The 22,851-nt window shown below is 38.9% G+C and overlaps 1 protein-coding gene across 1 annotated transcript in view; it reads right to left on the minus strand.

The window, feature by feature from the left end:
- Positions 1 to 3,910: 3,910 nt before the first annotated feature.
- si:dkey-192p21.6 (uncharacterized protein LOC565246 homolog) overlaps positions 3,911 to 22,851 on the minus strand; it is a 66,181-nt gene continuing 47,240 nt past the window's right edge. The window contains exons 16-18 of the mRNA XM_057848689.1: positions 13,852 to 13,922; positions 4,192 to 4,304; positions 3,911 to 4,127 (exon numbers count right to left, since the gene is read on the minus strand). Coding sequence (XP_057704672.1) covers positions 3,946 to 4,127; positions 4,192 to 4,304; positions 13,852 to 13,922 — 366 coding nt within the window. The 3' untranslated portion in view covers positions 3,911 to 3,945. The remainder of the gene's footprint in view (positions 4,128 to 4,191; positions 4,305 to 13,851; positions 13,923 to 22,851) is intronic.

Genomic DNA, 22,851 nt, shown 5'->3' on the forward strand with positions numbered 1-22,851 from the left:
TCACGAGTTAAATTAATAGGCTATTGTTTAAATTATACCAATCAATTCAGTATTAGTGCAAGCTTCTGATGCCTACTCATGTTATATGTCACAAATGCAAGTGTATTATTGAATATTTTATTTTTGAGTCATGGAAATGACAACTTGTTAAATGCTACCTTCAGGCTGAATGAGAGACTGTGGGAATTTTTCCCACTTAGGAGTGTTTGGTGTGTGTGTGTCGGCTCCGTTAAAGTGTGTGACTGGATGGTGTGGAGTGATGCATTGCTGCTGCCTTAGGGCAGGACACCAGTCAGTCACAACGTTCTCTTCGCAAGCTATGTCTACTTGCAGCAGTAATGGAACTCACAAGACTGCATGTCACAACCTCGCAGAAATTGCATTCACAGTACGTTTACTAGTCATCTAGTGCTTATGGTTAGGGTGTAAAAATTATTTTTTTGTAGTTACAGTATGTTTTTTTTTCCGGAGAGCCAACCAATATTTAAATCTTTGGCTTCCTTTGACGGCACTAGACGCTCAATCCATTTTGATTGGACGTCTAGAGCCGTGGGTGCCAGGATCTATTTTGAAAGTCAATAAACTGTTCAGAGACATTGTTGACCTTAAAATTGTCAAAATCTTTTTTTTTTCCTAGCCTCTTAATAAAAATAGTTTTCTCAGTCTTTATTTCCCTTTTAAAAAAAGTCAGAAGCAGAAAAAAACAATTAAATTTTTTTTTTTAAAAACAAAAATAAAAACGGAAAAACAGAAATATTATCTTTTATACATTTGTTCATTCATCTATCATTTTTATCTTTATTTATTTACACATTTTTAATAAAAAATGGGGGGAATTGGTAAACAGTCTCCTTTTTAAACGTGAATAATTTAAAAAAGGATTAAACAGTAAATATATATATTAGGGCTGTCAAACGATTAAAATTTTTAATCGAGTTAATTACAGCTTAAAAATTAATTAATCGTAATTAATCGCAATTAATTGCAATTCAAATCATCTATAAAATATGCCATATTTTTCTGTGAATTATATATATATTCCGTATAATAGATTGTTGGAATGGAAAGATAAGACACAAGATGGATATATACATTCAACATACGGTACATAAGGACTGTAGTGGGCATTTCACTCTACTGTCATTTAAATCTGTCTATGCTGTCCTCACTCCGAAGCGTCTACTTTTTCCAAAGCTAGACAGCTAGTGAACGACGCCTTAATAATCAGACTTCTTCCTTTTTCATCTGATTTATTAATAAAATTGCCTCAAACCATTGTCCTCTTTAGACCGTTTACGTAAAACTACAAAAAAAAAAGTAAACAAGCATTGCATTAGCAACAACGTTAGCTTAGCACGCTTTACAGGTTGACTAAACATAAACAAAAAGCGTCTCATACAAAAAATATAACATTTCGCTTATTAACATAATATGTACATTCTTTACAACAACCATACTTACGGACAAATCTTTTCCAAGGATCATATAAGCGCAACAGAGACGTCGTGCAGCCATATTGAACTGGCAAGAAAAAAATAAACCATGTCGCAAAGCGACCACAAGAGTTCGCTGTTAGACAGCACAAAACGCCTTGCTGTAAAACTTACCAAAAGGCAGAATACTGTGTGAGAGGGACATGTGCGTTAATTGCGTCAAATATTTTAACGTGATTAATTAAATAAATTAATTACCGCGCGTTAACGCGTTAATTTTGACAGCCCTAATATATATATATTTTTTTCAAATGTCATTTCTTTCTCCGTATTTCTTTAGAAATGGGAAAAAACTGTAAATATTCTCTAATTTCAGGACTACGGAAATTTCATAGAAAATTTACCTAGCAAAAAACACAAAGTCAACACCCATTGACTTTCGCGGGCCGCCATTTTGACACCCCTGATTTATGGGGACCAAACATACAAATGACAACTAACAGAAAACCCCAAAAATACGTTTGTGCTGGACATAATCACTTGCAACCATGTTCAGGACTTGCTGACATAAGCTTTTTAAAACGTATATTTACAGCGAACAGGAGTACACATACATCCTGTTCTCTCTATCAAGGGACGAAACAGATCATTATATGATATAGGAGTCTGAGAAGGCACCATTAGAACATTGGATCTTGGATAACATTTCCACATGACAGACTATAGCTGTCTTGAGACATATGCTTAACAAGAATCAATAAGAGCAAGGGATTGTGGTAGTTTAGACATGGCATGTCCGACCACCGGTCTCCAAGAAACATCTTATTTAATGCTGTGATGGCATCAAAGTTGGTGTTTCAACACATTTCTTAATCAGTGATAGCATTGTCAGTGTCCTCTGATGTATTGCATTTCATTTCCTTGATTTTCCAACAGGATGAGTGTGTGCCGAGAGCCCATTAATGTGAGTTGTGCATCTTGACCCCTATTAAAGTATTGTGACTTACACAGCAGATGGCACACACGCATACAAAGAAAAAGAAGAGTGGCCATGGCAACAGAACTATAATGGTGACCTGGTGTGTGCTAGAATCACTTGGTCTAATTTGTTAAGTACCACCTCAGTATATTTCATTGAATCACTGTAATTAATTCACAAAACAAGTTACTTACATTTCCAGCACTTAATAGCAGCTGGAATATTTTCAAAAAATTATTCGGAATGGTTACATTCTGATTACATTTTTATATGTCGTAAAAAAATTAATATAAATACGCTTTAAAATCTTTTTTTTTGTCATTTTAACCCTATTTTGATCATCTCAGTATGTATATGGCGGAAAACGCAGAGAAGACTGAAAAAGCAGTTTCTGCTCTTGCATCCCTCTTTAAAATAAACTGCTGCATTTTAAGCCAAAAGAACTGTTATGTTTGATAGAATAATATGTCTATATGCTGCAATACCAGATTCATGCCGCATTAAGCCCCTGAAGTATTTTTAATTTGTCTGTTTTACCCTGGAAACCCCCGTTTACAGACACCGCGCAACCGCTTTTGTTTCAACCCAGCCATAAAAATAAGCTCAGTAATTATTTTTATTATTCGAAATGTCTTTTTTTAGCTTAGAATCATTAATTGACACCTAATATTAAAAAAAAAAAAGACTAATATATTATTTACTCGCATATTTTAAACTTTTAAACAAATTATGTGCCAATGAAAAAAATGGTCTCTGTAAAAAGGTCATGGATATCTAACACAGAACTATTTTTTTTGTTATCGTCGCATTTTCCCCCAATATTTTAGATGATAAATAATCGATCCAAAGAAAAAAAATTGAAAAAAACGTTTAAAAGGGTAAAAATGAGAAAAAGAAAATCACAATCACTCCTTGATGTCTGCGATTTCTGCATCGCGACCCTTGTTATATTACAATGTTTCACCCATACAATCCCCCCAAAAATCCAGCTGTGCCTTGACACTCGGTGATACACGCTACATGGAGTTTTTGGATCGAAACAAGGTAAGTACGCGATAATATCTCGTTAAAATCATGGCGTTTTTAATTATGCTCTCGCATGCTCTCACCTCCAGTGAGAATTTTGCTCTTTAATTTTTTTTTTTTTTTTTTTAAATGCCCTCCTGTTCAAAATGTTTCTTCCCCCTGAACATTGAGATTTTAAGCTTTCCAATGATGTTTCACACATGCATATAGGATAATTTTGAAATTTGGCCAAATTAGGGGTCTCAGAGCGGAACTTAACTTACTTCGAGTTAATAAGTAACAAGTATTGACATAATGTTTGGTATTCTTTTTGTTCTTCATTTTATATTTTCTGATGAGCTTTCACAAAACATATGTGATCAGTTTGGATAGCAGTCAAATATCAATATATTTATGTGGATAACTCTGTAGAACTGCCATTAAAGATAAGAGGAGTTACAAGATTAGACTGAAAACCAAAATGATCAGAGATTTAAATATACAGTAAACACAGCAAAGCAATTTTCATCAAATTTTAAGGAAGATTTTTTTCCGATAGAGCAGGTAAGCAATCATCACCCATAATGCCGTTCCCCACAGACTTTGAAAGAGCCACTCCCAGTGGCTTTGCTGGAAGCGCATCTCCCAGCTGAATGGGAAATAGAAACCTAACATAGAGTGTCCAACGTACACCAAAATGGAGTTCATCCCTGAGGACAACAGAAAGTTATTTATTTTTTAACACAATGAGCCTTTCGTAGTAATGTTTAGTACCTGGATACACGAATGGTTGTCCGCCCCACCAGCCCATAACATCCATGATAAAGTACATGCCTGCTAGCAACAGGAAGGACAGACAGCCCATAGACGTCACATAGGACAACGACCTGGTGAAAAAGATCACAGAAATTGTTTGATACAACAGCACTGTGTAATTTTAGCAGAATAGTTTCAAGGAAACAGGAAAAAAATAATTAAAATGCGGTTACAATCATAAGACTGCAAAAATAATGACATGACATCTGTCATGAAAATAAATGAGAGCTTATGACGGATGTCATTGAGTGTAGTTGAGTAAATCATGTCAGTTTTGATGTAATATTGAGATTTTTGCAACTATTTTGGGGTTGGGATTAGAGTTTAGGAACTGTGTTAGGCAGTGGCGCGGGAAGTGGGGTGCTGAGGGCGCTGCAGCTACCCCCGGTGTTGGGAAGGGAAAAAGTGTTTTGGTAGATTCTTTTTTATGTTTGTTAAAAATAAATACATATATACAACACTGACACAACAGGGTATTTAACTTTATGGATTCCAATATGTGGCGTAAAACACATACAAGACTGAAAAAGCAGTTTCTGCTCTTGCACCCCTCTTTAAAATAAACTGCTGTATTTTAAGACAATAGAACTGTTGTGTTTGATAGAACAATATGTCTATATGCTGCCATAGCAGATTCATGGCACATTAAGCCCCCGAAGTATTTTTAATTAGTCAGTTTTACCCTGGGAACTCCCATTTACAGACGTCGCTTAACCGCTTTTGTTTCATCCTAGCCATAAAAAGAAGGGAAGTAATTAAATTTATTATTCAAAATGTCTGTCATTTTTAGCTTAGAAACATTATTTGATGTCTAATATTTCGTTAAAAAAAAAAAACGACTTTAAAAAATTATTCACCTGCATATTTTAAACTTTTAAACAAATTACGTCACAATGAAAAAAAATGGTGTCTATAAATAAGGCACGGATATCTACCTCATAACTATAGCTTAATATATATATATTTTTTGTAACTGTCACATTTTCCCCAATATGTTAGATGATAAATAATCAATCCAAAGAAAAAAAAAATGTAAAAGGTAAATATATGAAAAAGAACGTGTCAATCACTCCTTGATGTCTGCGATTTCTGAATCCCTTCTTATGTTACCACGTTTCACCCATAAAATCCCCCCAAAATCCGGCTGTGGCCATTCGCATCTGTGTCTTGACACTTGGTGATACTTGCCACATGTAGTTTTTGGATCGAAACAAGGTAAGTACACAATAATATCTAGTTAAAATCATGGCGTCTTTAATTGTGCTCTCTCATGCTCTCACCTCCAGTTAGGGTTTCGCCGTTTAAAAATTTTTTTTTTAAAAATTTAAATGCCCTCATGTTAAAAATTTTTCTTCCCCGAGAAAATTTTAAGCTTTCCAATGATGTATCACACATGCATATCGGACAATTTTGAAATTTGGCCAAATTGGGGATCTCAGAGTGGAACTTCAAGTCACCTGAGTGTTTTCCGCCATATATGTTGAAAAAGCTTTTTTTTTTTCTGTTAATAAAATGGTCACCACAAGAGCTGTTTTCGTCAATGATGACCATAACAAAAACATTTCGTCAAACAGACAATTTTTTCATGACGATGGCGGGACAATAGTGATCTAAAAACGTGTTTTCGAAGACTGAAACATAACGAGACTAATTCCAGTTTTTGTCTGACGAAACGGCAATGAAACAAAAAAGCGCCATAGTTTCCGTCACATGTTCACGATGTGTAGTTAGCCAATGTGGTTCTGCTGCTCTCCAGTCTACAGGCTTGCACACAAGGTAAGATTTGTTTTCGTATCTTTGCCAGAGAGAATTTGCAATGTTGCTTGAGCCTTTAAAGGTCTATGCTTAGTGATCATTACACACTAAATGTATCTCGTAGCGTTAGCATAACATTCGCGTTCAACGCTATGCTATGCTCACATTAGCATTAGGCTAATGTTAATGTAAAGCGTCGTCTTAAACTCTCGGACAAATAGCAAATTATTCAAATTTTACAGACAAAAACATTCTTTGTTAACGTAGACTAAAACTAGAAGAAATTAGTCTTGAGTTTTCGTCAACAAAAACTAGATGAAGACCATTTGAAATGACTAAAATATCACTAAGACTAATAAGAATTATCGTCCAAAAGACTAAAACAAAAATAAAAAGGGCTGCCAAAAACAACAATGGTCACCACCTGACACCTTTCTTGCTACCAGGTCATGTTGTATAAGGCGCAATTGGAAAAGTTAACTGTTGACAGAGAAGGCGTTAACATGGCGCAAAAACGAATTAGCTTTTTTTTCTTTCTTTACAATAACAGTGACATTTGATTTGATTTGGAAAAATGATTTGCGTTATAATACACAGGCGCTTAATTCGAATACAAAAACTCCAACACACACTTAAGGTGAAATAGAACGCTGTCTTTGTAGTAGCCTAGTGGTAGTACGTCAACTATCCAGCATGCATGTGTACTGCCATTGTGCACGCCCTATACGGAGAAAATGCGCATGACAAATTTGGATCGAAACAGCTGTTTCTGGATGGGAAACACTAAATAAGATCCTTGGCACCCCCCTGCTGTGAGTGACTACCAGCGCCCTGGTGTTCGGGTTAGGATACCTATTGAAATCTGTGATTAGCATTCACTAATGTTCATGACCGTGTCATGTCAGAATTATGACTGTATTTTGACACTGAGTTCAAATAAAGCGTTATCTGAAACGCTAAAGGTTCTTTACTTCCGACCTAGCATGATTATACAACTCCTAGCAAAAAGATGAAATCACAGTGTCTGGTATCTTGGGGAATAATCATGCAGTTGTTTAATTTTTCAGAAAAAAAAAAGCAGATCATAGATATGACACAAAACCAGTCATTTTTAAAAATGGCAACTTTCTTGCTTCAAGAAACGCTAAAGGAAATCAAGAAAAAAAAAAAAGATGTGGTAGTCGGTAACAGTTACTTTTTTAGACCAAGTCAAAGGGAAAAAATGTGGACTCAATCAATTTTGAGGAATAAATTATGGAATCACCCTGTAAATGTTTAGTATCAAACTCCTCAAAGAAGATGTCAGTTGCTCACAATCAGCTGTCTCTAAAATCTGGACCAAGTACAAATAACATGGGAATGTTGTTAAAGGCAATGATTCTCGCGTCACCTTACACATGAATTTATCGGAATATACAGTGAGGCAAATAAGTATTTAGTCAACCACTAATTGTGCAAGTTCTCCCGCTTGAAAATATTAGAGAGGCCTGTAATTGTCAACATGGGTGAACCTCAACCATGAGAGACCGAATGTGGGGGGAAAAACAGAAAATCACATTGTTTGATTTTTAAAGAATTTATTTGCAAATCATGGTGGAAAATAAGTATTTGGTCAATACCAAAAGTTCATCTCAATACTTTATGTACTCTTTGTTGGCAATAACAGAGAACAAACGTTTTCTGTAACTCTTCACAAGCTTTTCACACACTGTTGCTGGTATTTTGGCCCATTCCTCCATGCAGATCTCCTCTAGAGCAGTGATGTTTTGGGGCTATCGTTGGGCAACACGGTCTTTCAACTCCCTCCACAGATTTTCTATGTGGTTGAGATCTGGAGACTGGCTAAGCCACTCCAGGACCTTGAAATGCTTCTTATGAAACCACTCCTTTGTTGCCCTGGCTGTGTGTTTGGTATCGTTGTCATGCAGCCACGTCTCATCTTCAATGCCCTTGCTGATGGAAGGAGATTTTCACTCAAAATCTCTCGATACATGGCCCCATTCATTCTTTCCTTTACACAGATCAGATGTCCTGGTCCCTTTGCAGAAAAACAGCCCCAAAGCATGATGTTTCCACCTCCATGCTTCACAGTGGGTATGGTGTTCTTCGGATGCAATTCTGCATTCTTTGTCCTTCAAACACGAGAACCTGTATTTCTACCAAAAAGTTCTATTTTGGTTTCATCTGACCATAACACATTCTCACAGTCCTCTTCTGGATCATCCAAACACTCTCTAGTGAACCGCAGACGGGCCTGGACGTGTACTTTCTTCAGCAGGGGGAAACGTCTGGCAGTGCAGGATTTGAGTCCCTGGCGGCGCATTGTGTTACTGATAGTAGTCTTTGTTACTGTGGTCCGAGCTCTCTGTAGGTCATTGAGTAGGTCTGGGATTTTTGCTCACCGTTCTTGTTATCATTTTGACGCCACGGGGTGAGATCTTGCATGGAGCCCCAGATCGAGGGAGATTATCAGTGGTCTTGTATGTCTTCCACTTTCTAATAAATGCTCCCACAGTTGATTTCTTTACACCAAGCGTTTTACCTATTGCAGATTCAGTCTTCCCAGCCTGGTGCAGGTCTACAATTTTGTCTCTGGTGTCCTTCGACAGCTCTTTGGTCTTGGCCATCGTGGAGTTTGGAGTGTGACTGACTTAGGTTGTGGACAAGTGTCTTTTATACCGATAATGAGTTAAAACAGGTGCCATTAATACAGTTAACGAGTGGAGCCTTGTTAGACCTCGTTAGAAGAAGTTAGACCTCTTTGACAGCCAGAAATCTTGCTTGTTTGTAGGTGACCAAATACTTTTTTTCCACCACGATTTGCAAATAAATTCTTTAAAAATCAAACAATGTGATTTTGTTTATTTTTCCACATTCTGTCTCTCATGGTTGAAGTTTACCCATGTTGACAATTACAGGCCTCTCTAATCTTTTCAAGTAGGAGAACTTGCACAATTGGTGGTTGACTAAATACTTATTTGCCCCACTGTAAGTCTGAAAGGGGCTCATGTGTTTTTTTAAAACCAGCAAGCTGCTATTCAAAATGAATTTTGTTTTGTCTCATGTCTGTGATTAGCTTTTTTTCCCACAAAATTAAACAACTGCATGAACATCCTCCGAGACTGGTGATTCCATCATTTTTGCCGGAAGTTGAATAAAAAGCTAGCTCCATAAAGCGACGCTTGACCTGTGAGACAGTAAAACTGAAATTCATAATAAATTTGATTACAAAATTCCCCAGGCAGACTCCAAAATCATTTTCCTACAAGACTTGCGTATAAAGCAGCAGTAGCAGATCCTTGGCGCGTGCCCCGCGGCCTCTTGCCAGCCAGCCATGTCCCGTCTGTTCCTAAGTGCAAGAATGTTTGATGCAATATCATCTAATGCAAAGTGGCTGCCTCCCAGAGTCTTCGAGATGGCTTTTTTCCTTTTTTTTTTTTTTTATCTCAGCTGAAGTGGGGCCAAAAAGGACTCTTGGCTGGGAGTTAATTACCGCTCGACATCCAGGCAGGGACTCATACTCAAGAGCTCAATAACCTGTGCATGATGAACTGCCTATAAAAGCTCGAGCAGGTAATGGCGAGGGATAAGCACAGCTTTAGTTAGGGGAAAGGCCCTATGGAACTTCAGGAAGAATTTGCTTACACATCACAGATGAAATGGCATTCTTCCTGCTGCAACATTAAGAGGTGCCCATCATACTAAGAGTAATGTGGAAGTGGGATAAATAGTGTGTGAGGAAGTGCAATGGTTACAGAAAATGGACTTACACTTGTTAACCCTTTATAAGGCACTCATTTAATCCATTGGCTGCCATTAGCAACGCTAGACGTCCAATCCATTTTGACTGGGAGGGGCAAATGAACGCGCCGTTAATGGCACTGAAAGATGAGCATTCACAGCCAGTCGTCCCACTTGATATGAATGAGACGTGTATCGCTGTCAGTGGTGAGTAATGAGTTAAATACAGTAAAATTTAAAGTTAGTTAAAGTTAAAGTTAATTTTGTTTTATTATTAATTTATAATGTACAAACCTATCATGGAATTTAGAAGGGGAAAAAAAATCTAATTTAAAGTGTTATTGGGGGCCATAACCGGAATGTTTTTTTTTCCCTTTCTTTTTTTAAATTCATTTTGACATTAATGTTTTTGTTAAAATCTTAAACATGTATTCATTATATATAGCAACAGTATGTATTTAAATAATCTAAAAAAAATACACAGTAATTATCAATAAAACTAAAACATATAATAACTAAAAATAAAGAAGTAATATAAAAATAAAATAGCAAATAGAAATTTGCCTGGTGAAGGGTAAAAAAACTATTACTATAATTTTCGGACTGTAAGAATCCTGTGGCTTATAGTCCAGTGCGGCTTATTTGTTGATTGATTTGGGTTAGTTAGTAACAGTTTATTTGATAGCGGCGTCATAAGACTGTCATAAGACCGTCATAATTATGACATGACACTATTATGGCCATTACCGAATGCTTATGACAGATGTCATTAAGTGTCATCTGGCAAATTCTGTTACTTACTCGAGCTATGTCCAGCTCGGATCTTTTCGATCCATTCAAAAGTGAGATAATTTGCCGTATAACACCAAATGACATCTGTTATAAGCATTCATTAATGCACATGACAGCGCCATGTTTTAGTTATGATTGTCTAATGACAGTCTTATGGCGCCACTGTCAAATAAAGCATTGCCAAATACCATAACAAGCAATTAATGAAACAATTGAAACAGTAACTGAAGAAATAATTTGCACAGAACATGAATTTTGATTGTTATTTACATCTGTAGCACTGCAATGCATGCTAGGAGGCATGTTGGACAATGACAGGTTGGACAGCAGGTGGCAGCAAAGGTTGCCTGTCTCCCCCAAGGGAGCAGTGATGGCCAAATGAAGCTTTTTGAAGCAATGAAACTTTGCAGCCAATTGGTTCAAATGGTGGTTCATTTGGTCTTATGACAGTCGTTTGATGCTGCTGTCAATTAAAGTGTTACCAGTTACTATCTTTTAATGTAAATATCCAATAACACAGCGAGGACAGTTGCGGCTTATAGTCCAGTGCGGCTTATTTGTTGATTTATTTGGGTTAATATGTAACACTTTATTTTACACCGGCGTCATAAGACTGTCATAAGACCGTCATAATTATGACATGACACTATTATAGGCATTACCAAATGCTTATGACAGATGTCATTAAGTGTCGTCCGGCAAATTATGTTACTTACTCCAGCTATGTCCAGCTCGGATCTCTTACATCCATTCAAAAGTGAGATAATTTGCCGGATAACACTAAATGACATCTGTTATAAGCATTCATTAATGCTCATGACAGCATCATGTTATAGTTATGATTGTCTAATGACACTCTTATGGCGCCGCTGTCAAATAAAGTGTTACCAAATACCATAACGAGCAATTAATGAAACAATTGAAACAGTAACTGAAGAAATAATTTGCACAGAACATGAATTTTGATTGTTATTTACATCTGTAGCACTGCAATGCATGCTAGGAGGCATGTTGGACAATGACAGGTTTAACAGCAGGTGGCAGCAGAGGTTGCCTGTCTCCCCCAAGGGAGCATTGATGGCCAAATGAAGCTTTTTGAAGCAATGAAACTTTGCAGCCAATTGGTTCAAATGGTGGTTCATTTGGCCTTATGACAGTCGTTTGATGCTGCTGTCAAATATTGTGTTCCCAGTTAATTTCTTTTGGTGTAAATATCCGATAATACAGTGAAGACAGTTGCGGCTTATAGTCCAGTGCGGCTTATCTATAAACAAATGCCGTTTTCGTGTGGGTGTTGGTGGGTGGCGGCTTATAGTCAGGTGTGTCTCATAGTCCGCAAATCCGATCATTATCAAAATACTGAATAAACTTTAACAATAAATGTCACATTTTTTATCACCAGTTAGCTATAACATTAGTCCTGGGTAAGTTAGCTTACTAAGCTAATTTAGTATCAGTGGTTATCTGTGTTCATACATATGTACAAAATCGAACAAACTCAAGGCACAGTCTTTCACCGTGAAGATGTAACATTTCATTGCATATTTTTGGTTTATCTGCAAGAAATCTTTACTGTATATAAAAACAACTGCTACTTCTGTTCTCATTCTTTTATTAAGTAGGCTGAGGTTTTTCCTGGTATGTGCAACTTTGTACACGTTGAAAAACAAATCACCTTAAACCAAAGGCGTAGTTTTGGTCTCAACATTGGTAGGGACGATATAACAGCATAATCTGCATGTACACTTTTTGCTAGGGATGGGACATTAATAAGACCAAACAGATTGGGTGAACGGGGGTAAGGGCTACCTTTTTCACAAATATCAACCTAATTAATTGACATGAGGAATCATGAGCGCTCATTACGTCAATCACGGTCGATAAGTCGATCGTAACGCTACTGTGGGTAGCTTGTGGCATCCAAAAATATACATAGATATATATATTTATGTACATAGCAAGTTATGATTATGTTGTGTATATGTTGAGTTGTGTGAGCTACATATGAGGCTATGCAGCACCCGTCTCTCTCTCTCTATGCAGCTTTTTGCTCACTTTTTTCTGGTTCTGTAGTTTCCAGCAGAGTTCACTACATTTCTTACAGTTTAATTAACGTTAACAGTAGAAAAGTAGCTTTTGCAGGTTAGCAAGTTCACACAGTTTAATGTTGTGCTAACTCTGATGCAGGTCGGACTTTCAGTAGCAAAATTATTGGCGTGTTTCCCACCTCGACAACATTGGCATCTTTTCAAATTACTTACTGTGGCTGCTGCTGGTCAAAAAAAACTTCTTATATCCTTCCTCTTTGAAGGGGTCGGAGGAGGCGGCATGTTGTCGACATGTATTTCTGTCGGGGTCGTGTGAGTGTGCGTGTGTTTGTCGGCGCTGGGTCAAGTTATCAGCCAATCAAACGTGAGGGGGGATGGACCGGCAAATTCAGAAAGTGAAAAGGGCTAAATGTAAGTTTGAACATAATGAAAATAATTCACTAAATAACGGTAGGGTCAATTCTATCCTTACAACATATGGGAAGATGATCTACGTATAATGAAACTCATTATAATGCATATAAAATTGCTTAAAAGTTGGTGGGGACAATTTGAGCATCCTGAAAAGTTGGTAGTGTTATGTCCCTGCCGTGCCTATGCAAACCTACGCCCCTGCCTAAAACCAACTGTAATGTTATAAAAACATTTATTCATGTTTCTTACCAAAGTCCACGTCGCTCTTTTGGTTCTGACTGAAGCTACTGAAAGTTTCCGTTGAAGCAACATTCATTTATTTATTTATTTATTTAATAGGGACAGTGCACATTGATGAACATCTAAAAAGATGTAAATATGCCAGATTGTAGCAAGTATATGCTAATTTACATCTGTAAATTTGTTTATTGTGCTGTACGGTATACTCGAAATCATCAAAACATTATGTTATTCAAGATGCGGCACTTTGGTCTTTTTCTCCAGGTAGTCACCTGACCGTTTGGGAACAGGCTACACTGTGGTTACGTTGATGGTTTTCCCAGATCCTGCTTCCATTCCGTCACAGTGAAACTACGGAGCAAGTGATTCTGCCAAGACTGCCGGTGGGGGTGGAAAAGATTGGGGGGAGTCCCGATTTTGTAGCTCGTAAGGAAGAGTAATCATGTTAGGAGGATGGATATGAGCACTTCACATCACACTTCTGACAACCAGGGTGATTATTTACAGTCCAAGCTGTCATTACAGGTTACTAAACGCGTGTTTTAGTAGCTGTGATTTGCGCCGTTCGGAAAACATCCGTTCTTTTGTGAGGAAAGGAGCTGGATTTAGAGGGTCAGGAAGCACTTACCATAGGTTTTTATTGACAGGTATAAATCCTTCTTCTCGCGTGCACTTAGAAAGGATGGCCGCCGAGATTCCCTAAGGAGGGAAATGAAACAGATTTCAAATCGATGAAGAGGAATAAAGCGAGTTGTATAGGGCAACTAAAACGCCAGGCAACGGAATCAAGCGAATTCTGCAGATTAGAAGATCGGAATCCATTAAGACACAAACACACCGACTTCATCAGTCACCAAGCTAGTGGGGTCTCTTCAAAAGAATCTATACAGTGACCAGTCGACCTTCTGGTCTCCATACACAGTAGGGGTGTGCGAATAAATCGTAAACTTGATATATCGCAATATTTTGTAGCTAGACATGTGCCGGTTACCGGTTTCAAGGTACAGTGGGGCAAATAAGTATTTAGTCAACCACTAATTGTGCAAGTTCTCCCACTTGAAAATATTAGAGAGGCCTGTAATTGTCAACATGGGTAAACCTCAACCATGATAGACAGAATGTGGGATAAAAAACAACAGAAAATCACATTGTTTGATTTTTAAATAATTTATTTGCAAATCATGGTGGAAAATAAGTATTTGGTCAATACCAAAAGTTCATCTCAATACTTTATTATGTACCCTTCGTTGGCAATAACGGAGGCCAAACGTTTTCTGTAACTCTTCACAAGATTTTCACACACTGTTGCTGGTATTTTGGCCCATTCCTCCATGCAGATCTCCTCTAGAGCAGTGATGTTTTGGGGCTGTCGTTGGGCAACACGGGCTTTCAACTCCCTCCACAGATTTTCTATGGGGTTAATATCTGGAGACTGGCTAGGCCACTCCAGGACCTTGAAATGCTTCTTACAAAGCCACTCCTTTGTTGCCTTGGCTCTGTGTTTGGGATCATTGTCATGCTGAAAGACCCAGCCACGTCTCATCTTCAATGCCCTTGCTGATGGAAGGAGATTTTTACTCAAAATCTCTCGATACATGGCCCCATTCATTCTTTATTTAACACAGATCAATCGTCCTGGTCCTTTTGCAGAAAAACAGCACCAAAGAATGATGTTTCCACCCCCATGCTTCACAGTAGATATGGTGTTCTTCGGATGCAATTCAGTATTCTTTCTCCTCCAAACACGAGAACCTGTGTTTCTACCAAAAAGTTCTATTTTGGTTTCATCTGACCATAACACATTCTCCCAGTCCTCTTCTGGATCATCCAAATGCTCTCTTGGGCCTGGACGTGTACTTTCTTCAGCAGGGGGACACGTCTGGCAGTGCAGGATTTGAGTACCTGGCAGCGCATTGTGTTACTGATAGTAGCCTTTGTTACTGTGGTCCCAGCTCTCTGTAGGTCATTCACTAGGTACCCCCCCCCCCATGTGATTCTGGGATTTTTGCTCACCGTTCTTGTTATCATTTTGACGCCACGCGGTGAGATCTTGCATATAGCCCCAGATCGAGGGAGATTATCAGTGGTCTTGTATGTCTTCCATTTTCTAATAATTGCTCCCACAGTTGATTTCTTTACACCAAGCGTTTACCTATTGCAGATTCAGTCTTCCCAGCCTGGTGCAGGTCTACAATTTTGTCTCTGGTGTCCTTCGACAGCTCTTTGGTCTTGGCCATAGTGGAGTTTGGAGTGTGACTGACTGAGATTGTGGACAGGTGTCTTTTATACCGATAATGAGTTAAAACAGGTGCCATTAATACAGGTAACGGGGTGGAGCCTCATTAGACCTCGTTTGATGAAGTTAGACCTCTTTGATAGCCAGAAATCTTGCTTGTTTGTAGGTGACCAAATACTTATTTTCCACTCTAATTTGGAAATAAATTCTTTAAAAATCAAACAAAGAACTTGCACAATTGGTGGTTGACTAAATACTTATTTGCCCCACTGTATGCCACGGTATGAATAGATCGAGGTTTCAAAACCGCAAAGGTTTTTCCGTCATACCGTCCCTAAGGTATTAGCTATTTTTTATGTACCAAAAATGCATAAAGAAATCCCTCGCTTGCAGCTGCAAAGCTCAACCCTTCCGCACTGGTTGCTGCTCAGTGTCAGTGAGATGCCCCAAAATTAACTCATTCCCTGGCAATGGATGCCACTGACTCTCACAGATGTCCAATCCGCTTGAAGTGGGAGGGATCGCAGCCAAATAAACAAATGTTCATTTGCTGCCACCCTCCCAGGTCAAATGGATTGGACGTATTCAAGTGATAAACTCATTCCAATCACAGCAGAAGGATGAAAATAGCTTGTTTTTCTGTGTATTAGTTCTTTTGTAGAATATCCGGGAATGATTTCCTGACCCATGTATCAATAATTTTCGTATCGCCATATCGTGAGATCATCGTTATCGTGAGCCTTGCATCGCAAATCGTATTGCATTGTGAGGTACCCACCCCTAATACGCACAACGCACCATCAAATGAATCTGGCATCAATAAATGACCAAGCTTCTCTAATCTGTTCCCATTTAGATATGATTTAGATATTTGAAGAAACATTTTGCACACAAGGGAAAAAGCAAGCAGGGGCAGAGATCAGAATCAGTGCTTGCTGGGTGCATATCCATCATCCATGTATAGATGACAGAATCGATGGTGTGGAAATAGCCTAGCCGGGGCTGAATTCAGCCTCCAGGCTCTCCAGGCTGCAGGATGTGGAATGAGGCGGGCGGGTATGTGGGCCAATCGCTCAATTTCAATCTCTCACTTCTGGAGCCTGATCGTTGGGATTTAATTAACATGCCTTGTTGTTGTTTTACCTCTTTTTTATTGGTGGAGGGAGCAGCTCGGCTTGCCCCTCAAATACAATCTGCCTTAGAAATCAGACGAAAGCCCACCACGGTAGAAAGCGGGTTTAGATTTTGTGCTTGTATGGAAACGTTTTGTGGTCTTATGGTTGGCCTTCTGCAAGAATGAACACTGTGACCTGCTAATGTCTAAAACATTCAAGTTTCCTTCCTTCACATAATTGTGGTTGTATCAAGACCAGGTTGCTAAAGCCATTAACTAAGTCAAATAAACTATTTAAATGAACAAGACGTGATCCAGAATTGCCTAAAAATGATAAAGAAGTGACCTGGAAATGCCCCAAAATAAAGTGCAAATGACCCAAAATCAACAGAATGAGCCCAGAATGCCCCTAAAAAATCAATAGGAAGTCATTTGAAATCAAGAGAAAGTGACCCGTGAATGTCACAGAATCAACAGGAAGTGACATCGAAATGCCACAAATCAACAGGAAGTGACCTACAGGAGTTTAATGACAAGCATGAAGGCATTCCCACGCAGTTTCTGAAGAAATTGGATTTTCTAGTTCAAATTCATATTTAATCTGTGAAACTGTAAAACTGTGAAACATATATCCAACATTGCATTTTTGCCCTGCATCCCGTCATCAATAAACACTACAGCTCTCTGCCAACATCATTAGGTTGAGTAGCAGCCACGTCATTAATTGTTCAACCGAGGTTGTGCGGGGAATCATAAAAGTCGCATGTTTATTAATCTGGTTATGCTTTACTTTATCACCACTGGGAGAAAGATTCAGGATGAAAATAAATTGATCTCATTTGCTTCACTTCCCTTCAGCCAACACTCTTCAATAACAGGTCTGTAATATCCACTGCCGGAAGACATAATGTGGATATTTGTCTCAGATTCAGGTCAATGATGTTTACGCCAGAAATTCAATTGATTGTCACATATAACAAACAGAACTTGTACAATATCAAATATTTTCAACTGTATGTTGGCTTGAATTCTGTTAAAAAGGCACTCTACTCAGTTTCCAATATTTTTAAACTGTTTCATGCATGTAGGTGAAAGTGTCACTTTGGCTGACCTGTGTTATCCAAATGTTTCTTTTATTTGATTGCGATTGCATTTAGAAGTTAAAGTGCATACATCAGGATAAAAAAAGATCTTAAATAGCATTATTATGTGAATTAAAATCATATTTCGAGACGATTCGAATATAAACAACAATTTGGCAAAGCGCAGATGACGAGAAATTAGTCTTTTAATCCGCCGTTTAGCCACGCCTACCATTATAGAGCTCTAGCGTCCCCAACAGTAGGATGATGTCGGCAGGGTCATGGTTTCATCTGATTTAGAATTCAACCAACTGAGGCGGAATTACTCAGAACGAGGAAAATGCGACAAAGAGAGCCGCAAATTGTCATTGTTTCAGTCTCTCTACTCCAATATTTTTACAGGATATTCTTTTTAATCGAAGTGTTTTTCCCCGATTGCTAAATAAATGATATGGTGGTGAAAAATAACAGTCTTGTGCTAAATGGTATATGAAATAATCAAAATGCATTTATTCAGTACGACATGGCAAAATTACTCCATAATGGTCAAAACTGTGGACTTCACCTTTACACCTCCCGAATTATATTTTATGCCACCATAGTTAGTCAGGCTTTTGTCATTTCCCTGCCCCGGCATCGGAGAATGTAAACAAACCAAGAGGCATGACAGCTAGTCGACATGCTAACCCAAACCGAATTATGTCTCAAAGTCTTATTTTCGCTTTTCGAAGAGAAAAATCACACAAAACTTGCCCGGATCATTTCACACAGCGGCGGGGTTGGCGATTGTCTTCGCCGATCGGCATCCTGCCCGGCAGCGAGCAAGTTACAGCTCGATCCCCGGCTACGGACAGGACAGCTCAATGGGGAAGCTGGACTGCCGGACAAACCGGCCGATGCCGGGGGAGCGGGTAGCTGCCAAATGGTCAACACGAATATGGCGTAAAATAATGCTTTACTACACGGCAAAGACGTAAACAGACAGCGGAGTGCAGTTGTTGTGCAGCTAGCATGGCAGGATGTGTCTGAGGAGAACTTTTCTACAAGTCAGTCCATGATCAAATGTAAGTAAATAGTCGTTTACTGAAAGAAAGTTTGTAGTGTTTACTTTGTAATCGCTGTATTCGCGGCCATTTTAACACAAAGTTGCAATTTCTGATGGGGTTGAAAATTTGACAGAACACCGGGCACACGAAGGGCAATAAGCCGAGTATAGAGGGGGGTTTGCAAATAAGCTGCCGGTCGTCGGCCGAGTGGCATTTTCGGGGGACAGTCAGCTACAAAATGCAAGCCACCTCCGTATTAAAACGTGTGCCATGATCCCAATATTTGACATAATACAAAAAAACGATGTTTACTCACTTCCTCGTAAGTCCAATGGTCCCACAGTAGTAGGGGTTGTTTTGGCCAATATCGGTGGACGGGAACCTTTTGAAACCCAACATGGCTCACACGCCTCTCCTTGGTGCAGCAACAATTTTCTGCAGCCGTTTGGCTGGCGTGATGCGAAAAATAAACAAATTAATCCGCAAGATCAGCTGAATCTGCAGTCTATCTGCATGCTATAAAGCAATGCTGTACTGTGAGATGCTGACCTGGGTGATGTCACATTTGCATTCCTCCTAAACCCGAGAGTGAAGCCGGAAGTCACTCATTTTCATGGCGCGGGATTCAAAAATTAAATATATAAAACGAACGCTTCCACACACATCCAAGTGGTCCATTTCATTCAGGAGCATAATTCACTGTGTGAAATATGAGATAAACCTGCTTTTTGGTGTAATCCGCACTTTAAATCCTCCTGCAGATGCCAGGATTTGAAATTGTGCATTCTGTCACGTGACACTGTGCACAAATATATAAGTACCTGCCTTCTTTGTTCATCTTTTATGCCCACTGTTATCAGGAGCAGTGAGCTGTCAGGAGGTTGCCACCTGCTGCATACGGTATATATATAATACATTATTTAAATCTATACATGTGCAATTGCTGTGGTTAAGTGCAATATTTTCGTTGCATGACCAGCTCCTGTCTTTTGTCATATTATTTCCCACAACCGCAAGAGGTGGCCCGCAGCAAGCGCAAAATGGGAGGAGCCATGTAGGGTGACGTAGACACTGTCAGGATGTGAAAAGCGTGGACTCCAGCAAGCATATTTTACTTAAGCATCAAAGCATATATTTTTCACTGTAGCACAAGAAAACACCATTTTTTTTCTATCTCAATGTGTAATGGAGATTTTTTAGTACTTTTGGTTAAAAGGTGAATTTTTTTGGTTGTTATTCTTGAACTACATTTTCACATAAATACACATCGAGATATCATTTAAGTTGGAAAGGAGAGGTGTGAGAGCCATTTTTTGGGTATCCTGGAGCTTGCAACACTTAAAAAAAGCGCTTTAATAAAGGTTTCCTCAGCCTTGATTTGTGTGTATCTGTCTGCCAAAACAGCCTGATAGCACAGATATTGGTATGCCTGCTCTTCTGTTATTGGATGCGTTGTTAAATGTCACCACGGCGACGTTGTGAAAATAGAACAAATTTCTTTTTTGGGCCCCGTCCGTCGGTGCAAATTTTCTCAAGACTTGCCGCTCCATCCAAAACGGCTGCCATCGCTCACTTTCACCAAGAAGCCCCCCCTCCCACATACACAATGAATGGGTTGAAGCACACCATTTCACATCGGACTGCCATTAGTGTGATATGGCCTTAAAGTGCATGTGACAGGAAGAAGCATGTTTATTTCGTAACACGCGGTATTTTATGCTCCTGAATGATATGGACCGCTTGGATGTGTGTGGAAGCGATTGCTATGTTTATTTAGTTTTTTGAATCCCGCGCCATGAAAATTAGTGACTTCCGGCTTCGGTCTTGCATTGAGGAGGAGGGCGCTGTGACGTGTACGGTAGAAGCCGTCCTCTTCACTATACAGCGTACTGTTGTGTATGAGAACGAAGGATTCAGCTGATTTTGCAGATTAATACGTTTATTTTTCGCATCACGCCAGCCAAACGGCTGCAGAAAAATCATTCTGAATGAGGGAGAGGGGTATGCGCCTTTTTGGAGTTTCAAAAGGTTCCCATTCACCGTGGATATTGGCCAAAATAAGCCCGACTACAGTGGGACCATTGGACTTACGAGGAAGTGAGTAAACATCTTGTTTAGTATTATGTCAAATATTAATACAGCTATTACAAAGTAAACACTACAAACTTTCTTTAAATAAAGGACTACTTACGTTTGATCATTGATAGGCATGTAAAAAGCTCTCCTCATGCACATTAGCACGTTAGCTGCACAACAACTGCAGTCACCCTCCTCCGGGGAACGAACTGTAAATTGCTCTCCGCCGGGAGGTTTGCCAACCTGCAAAGACAATCGACAACTCAGTCATCATGTCAAATAATCCAGGCGAGTTATGTGTGATTTTCCGCTTCGAAGACTTTGAAACATCACTCGGTTCGGGTTAGCATGTTGGCTAGCTGTCACGCCTTTTGGTTTGTTTACATTCTCCGAAGCCGGGGAAGGGAAATGACATACAGTATGTCCGATTTAGGTGTCATAAAATATCGTTCGGGAGGTGCAACAGTAAAGGTGAAGTAGACAGTTTTGACCATTATGGAGTAATTTTGCCATGTCGTCCTGAATAAATGCATTTTTATTATTTCATATTCCATTTAGCACAAGACTGTTATTTGTCATGACCATGCCGTTTATTTAGCAATTGGGGAAAATACTTGGATAAAAAGAATATCTTGTAAAAATATTGAAGTAAAGAGACAGAAACAATGACATTTTGCAGCTCTCTTCGTCGCGTTTTCCTCGTTGTGAATAGTTCCCCCTCGACGGGCTGACTGGTCCTTCTCAAGCCATTTATATAGCTATTGGGAATAAATACTTGGATAAAAAGAATATCCTGTAAAAATATTGGAGTAGAGAGACTGAAACAATGTCGTTTTGCGGCTCTCTTCGTCGCGTTTTCCTCGTTCTGAATAATTCCCCCTCAGTGGGCTGAATAGTAAAACCGATGAGCCCAGTCTACCGCTGACGTCATCCACCTGTTGGGGACGCTAAAGCCCTATAATGGTAGGCGTGGCTAATCAGCAGATTAAAAGACTAATTTCTCGTCATATGCGCTTTGCTAAATTGTTGTATATAGTCGAATCGTCTCAAAATATGATCCTGATTCACATAATAATGCCATTTAAGATTTTTTTTCTCATGTCGTATGCTCTTTAAGTCACCACACGCATTGCCACCGATGGCCAATCAGTGCAAAGAGTATGCAAATTAGCTCCAGTCAGCTGCATAGGAACGAGAATTGATAATTCAGCACAAAAATCATAAAAGGACTAACTAAATTGTCTTAAAAATTATATTCTGGGCACTTTCAACACAAATTGTCATGCAACCCTTGTAAAATGGCATCACATGTTAAAGTCAAGTGCACCTTTAAACAAAAACAAGAAAATTCATTATCATAAATAACTCAAGAAAGAAGTTGTAAGATTATATAAAATCTGATGAACATGTTTTAAAAAAGTCTTGCAATTTGCTATTTTAGCAACATTTTTCATACTCAATGCCTATTTTTTTTGTGTTTTCACTTGCCAATTGGTCTGTCCTTTCACCCAACACAGTTTGATTTCAAAGGCAGTGATGTAGACAGCCCATCCAGCTCCATCATCACTTCAAGTCACATGACCTGACACAACACTTAAGGATGTTTCCCTCCATGCCACGGAGGCTGCTCCTAACCCCATTTAACAAAAATGACACATAAAGTATCTAAGCAACACGTTGCTCTGATTAGAAAAACAACAAAGTGTAGGCCTTCTACGTGGCCGATTGACAATCTCATTAGAGTGGACTGACAGCCTCCTGGCACGTTTTGAGATGCAAAACAGGTCATCTCGTATAACCCTCGCCTCTCCCTATGGGATGCATTCCCCTCTCAATGAAATCAAGGCCAGCTTGGCTCTTTTTTTTACCCTATTTGTGTCTGGAGACCACCCAGAATAAGGTGAAGCTCCAAAACAAATATTAACTCCAAGCTACTATTCACTGAAAACTTTTTTTTTTTTTAATTCTTCTTCTTCTCTGTTATACCAGTTTATCATTACTGCCATGTATTTGGTCAGCAAATATTTGCAGATACTGTACTTACCATGCAGGTGAGCAACCTTTTTCTCTATCA

The sequence above is a fragment of the Corythoichthys intestinalis genome, chromosome 10 (genome assembly GCF_030265065.1).
Source record: "Corythoichthys intestinalis isolate RoL2023-P3 chromosome 10, ASM3026506v1, whole genome shotgun sequence".
NCBI classification, from domain to species: domain Eukaryota; kingdom Metazoa; phylum Chordata; class Actinopteri; order Syngnathiformes; family Syngnathidae; genus Corythoichthys; species Corythoichthys intestinalis.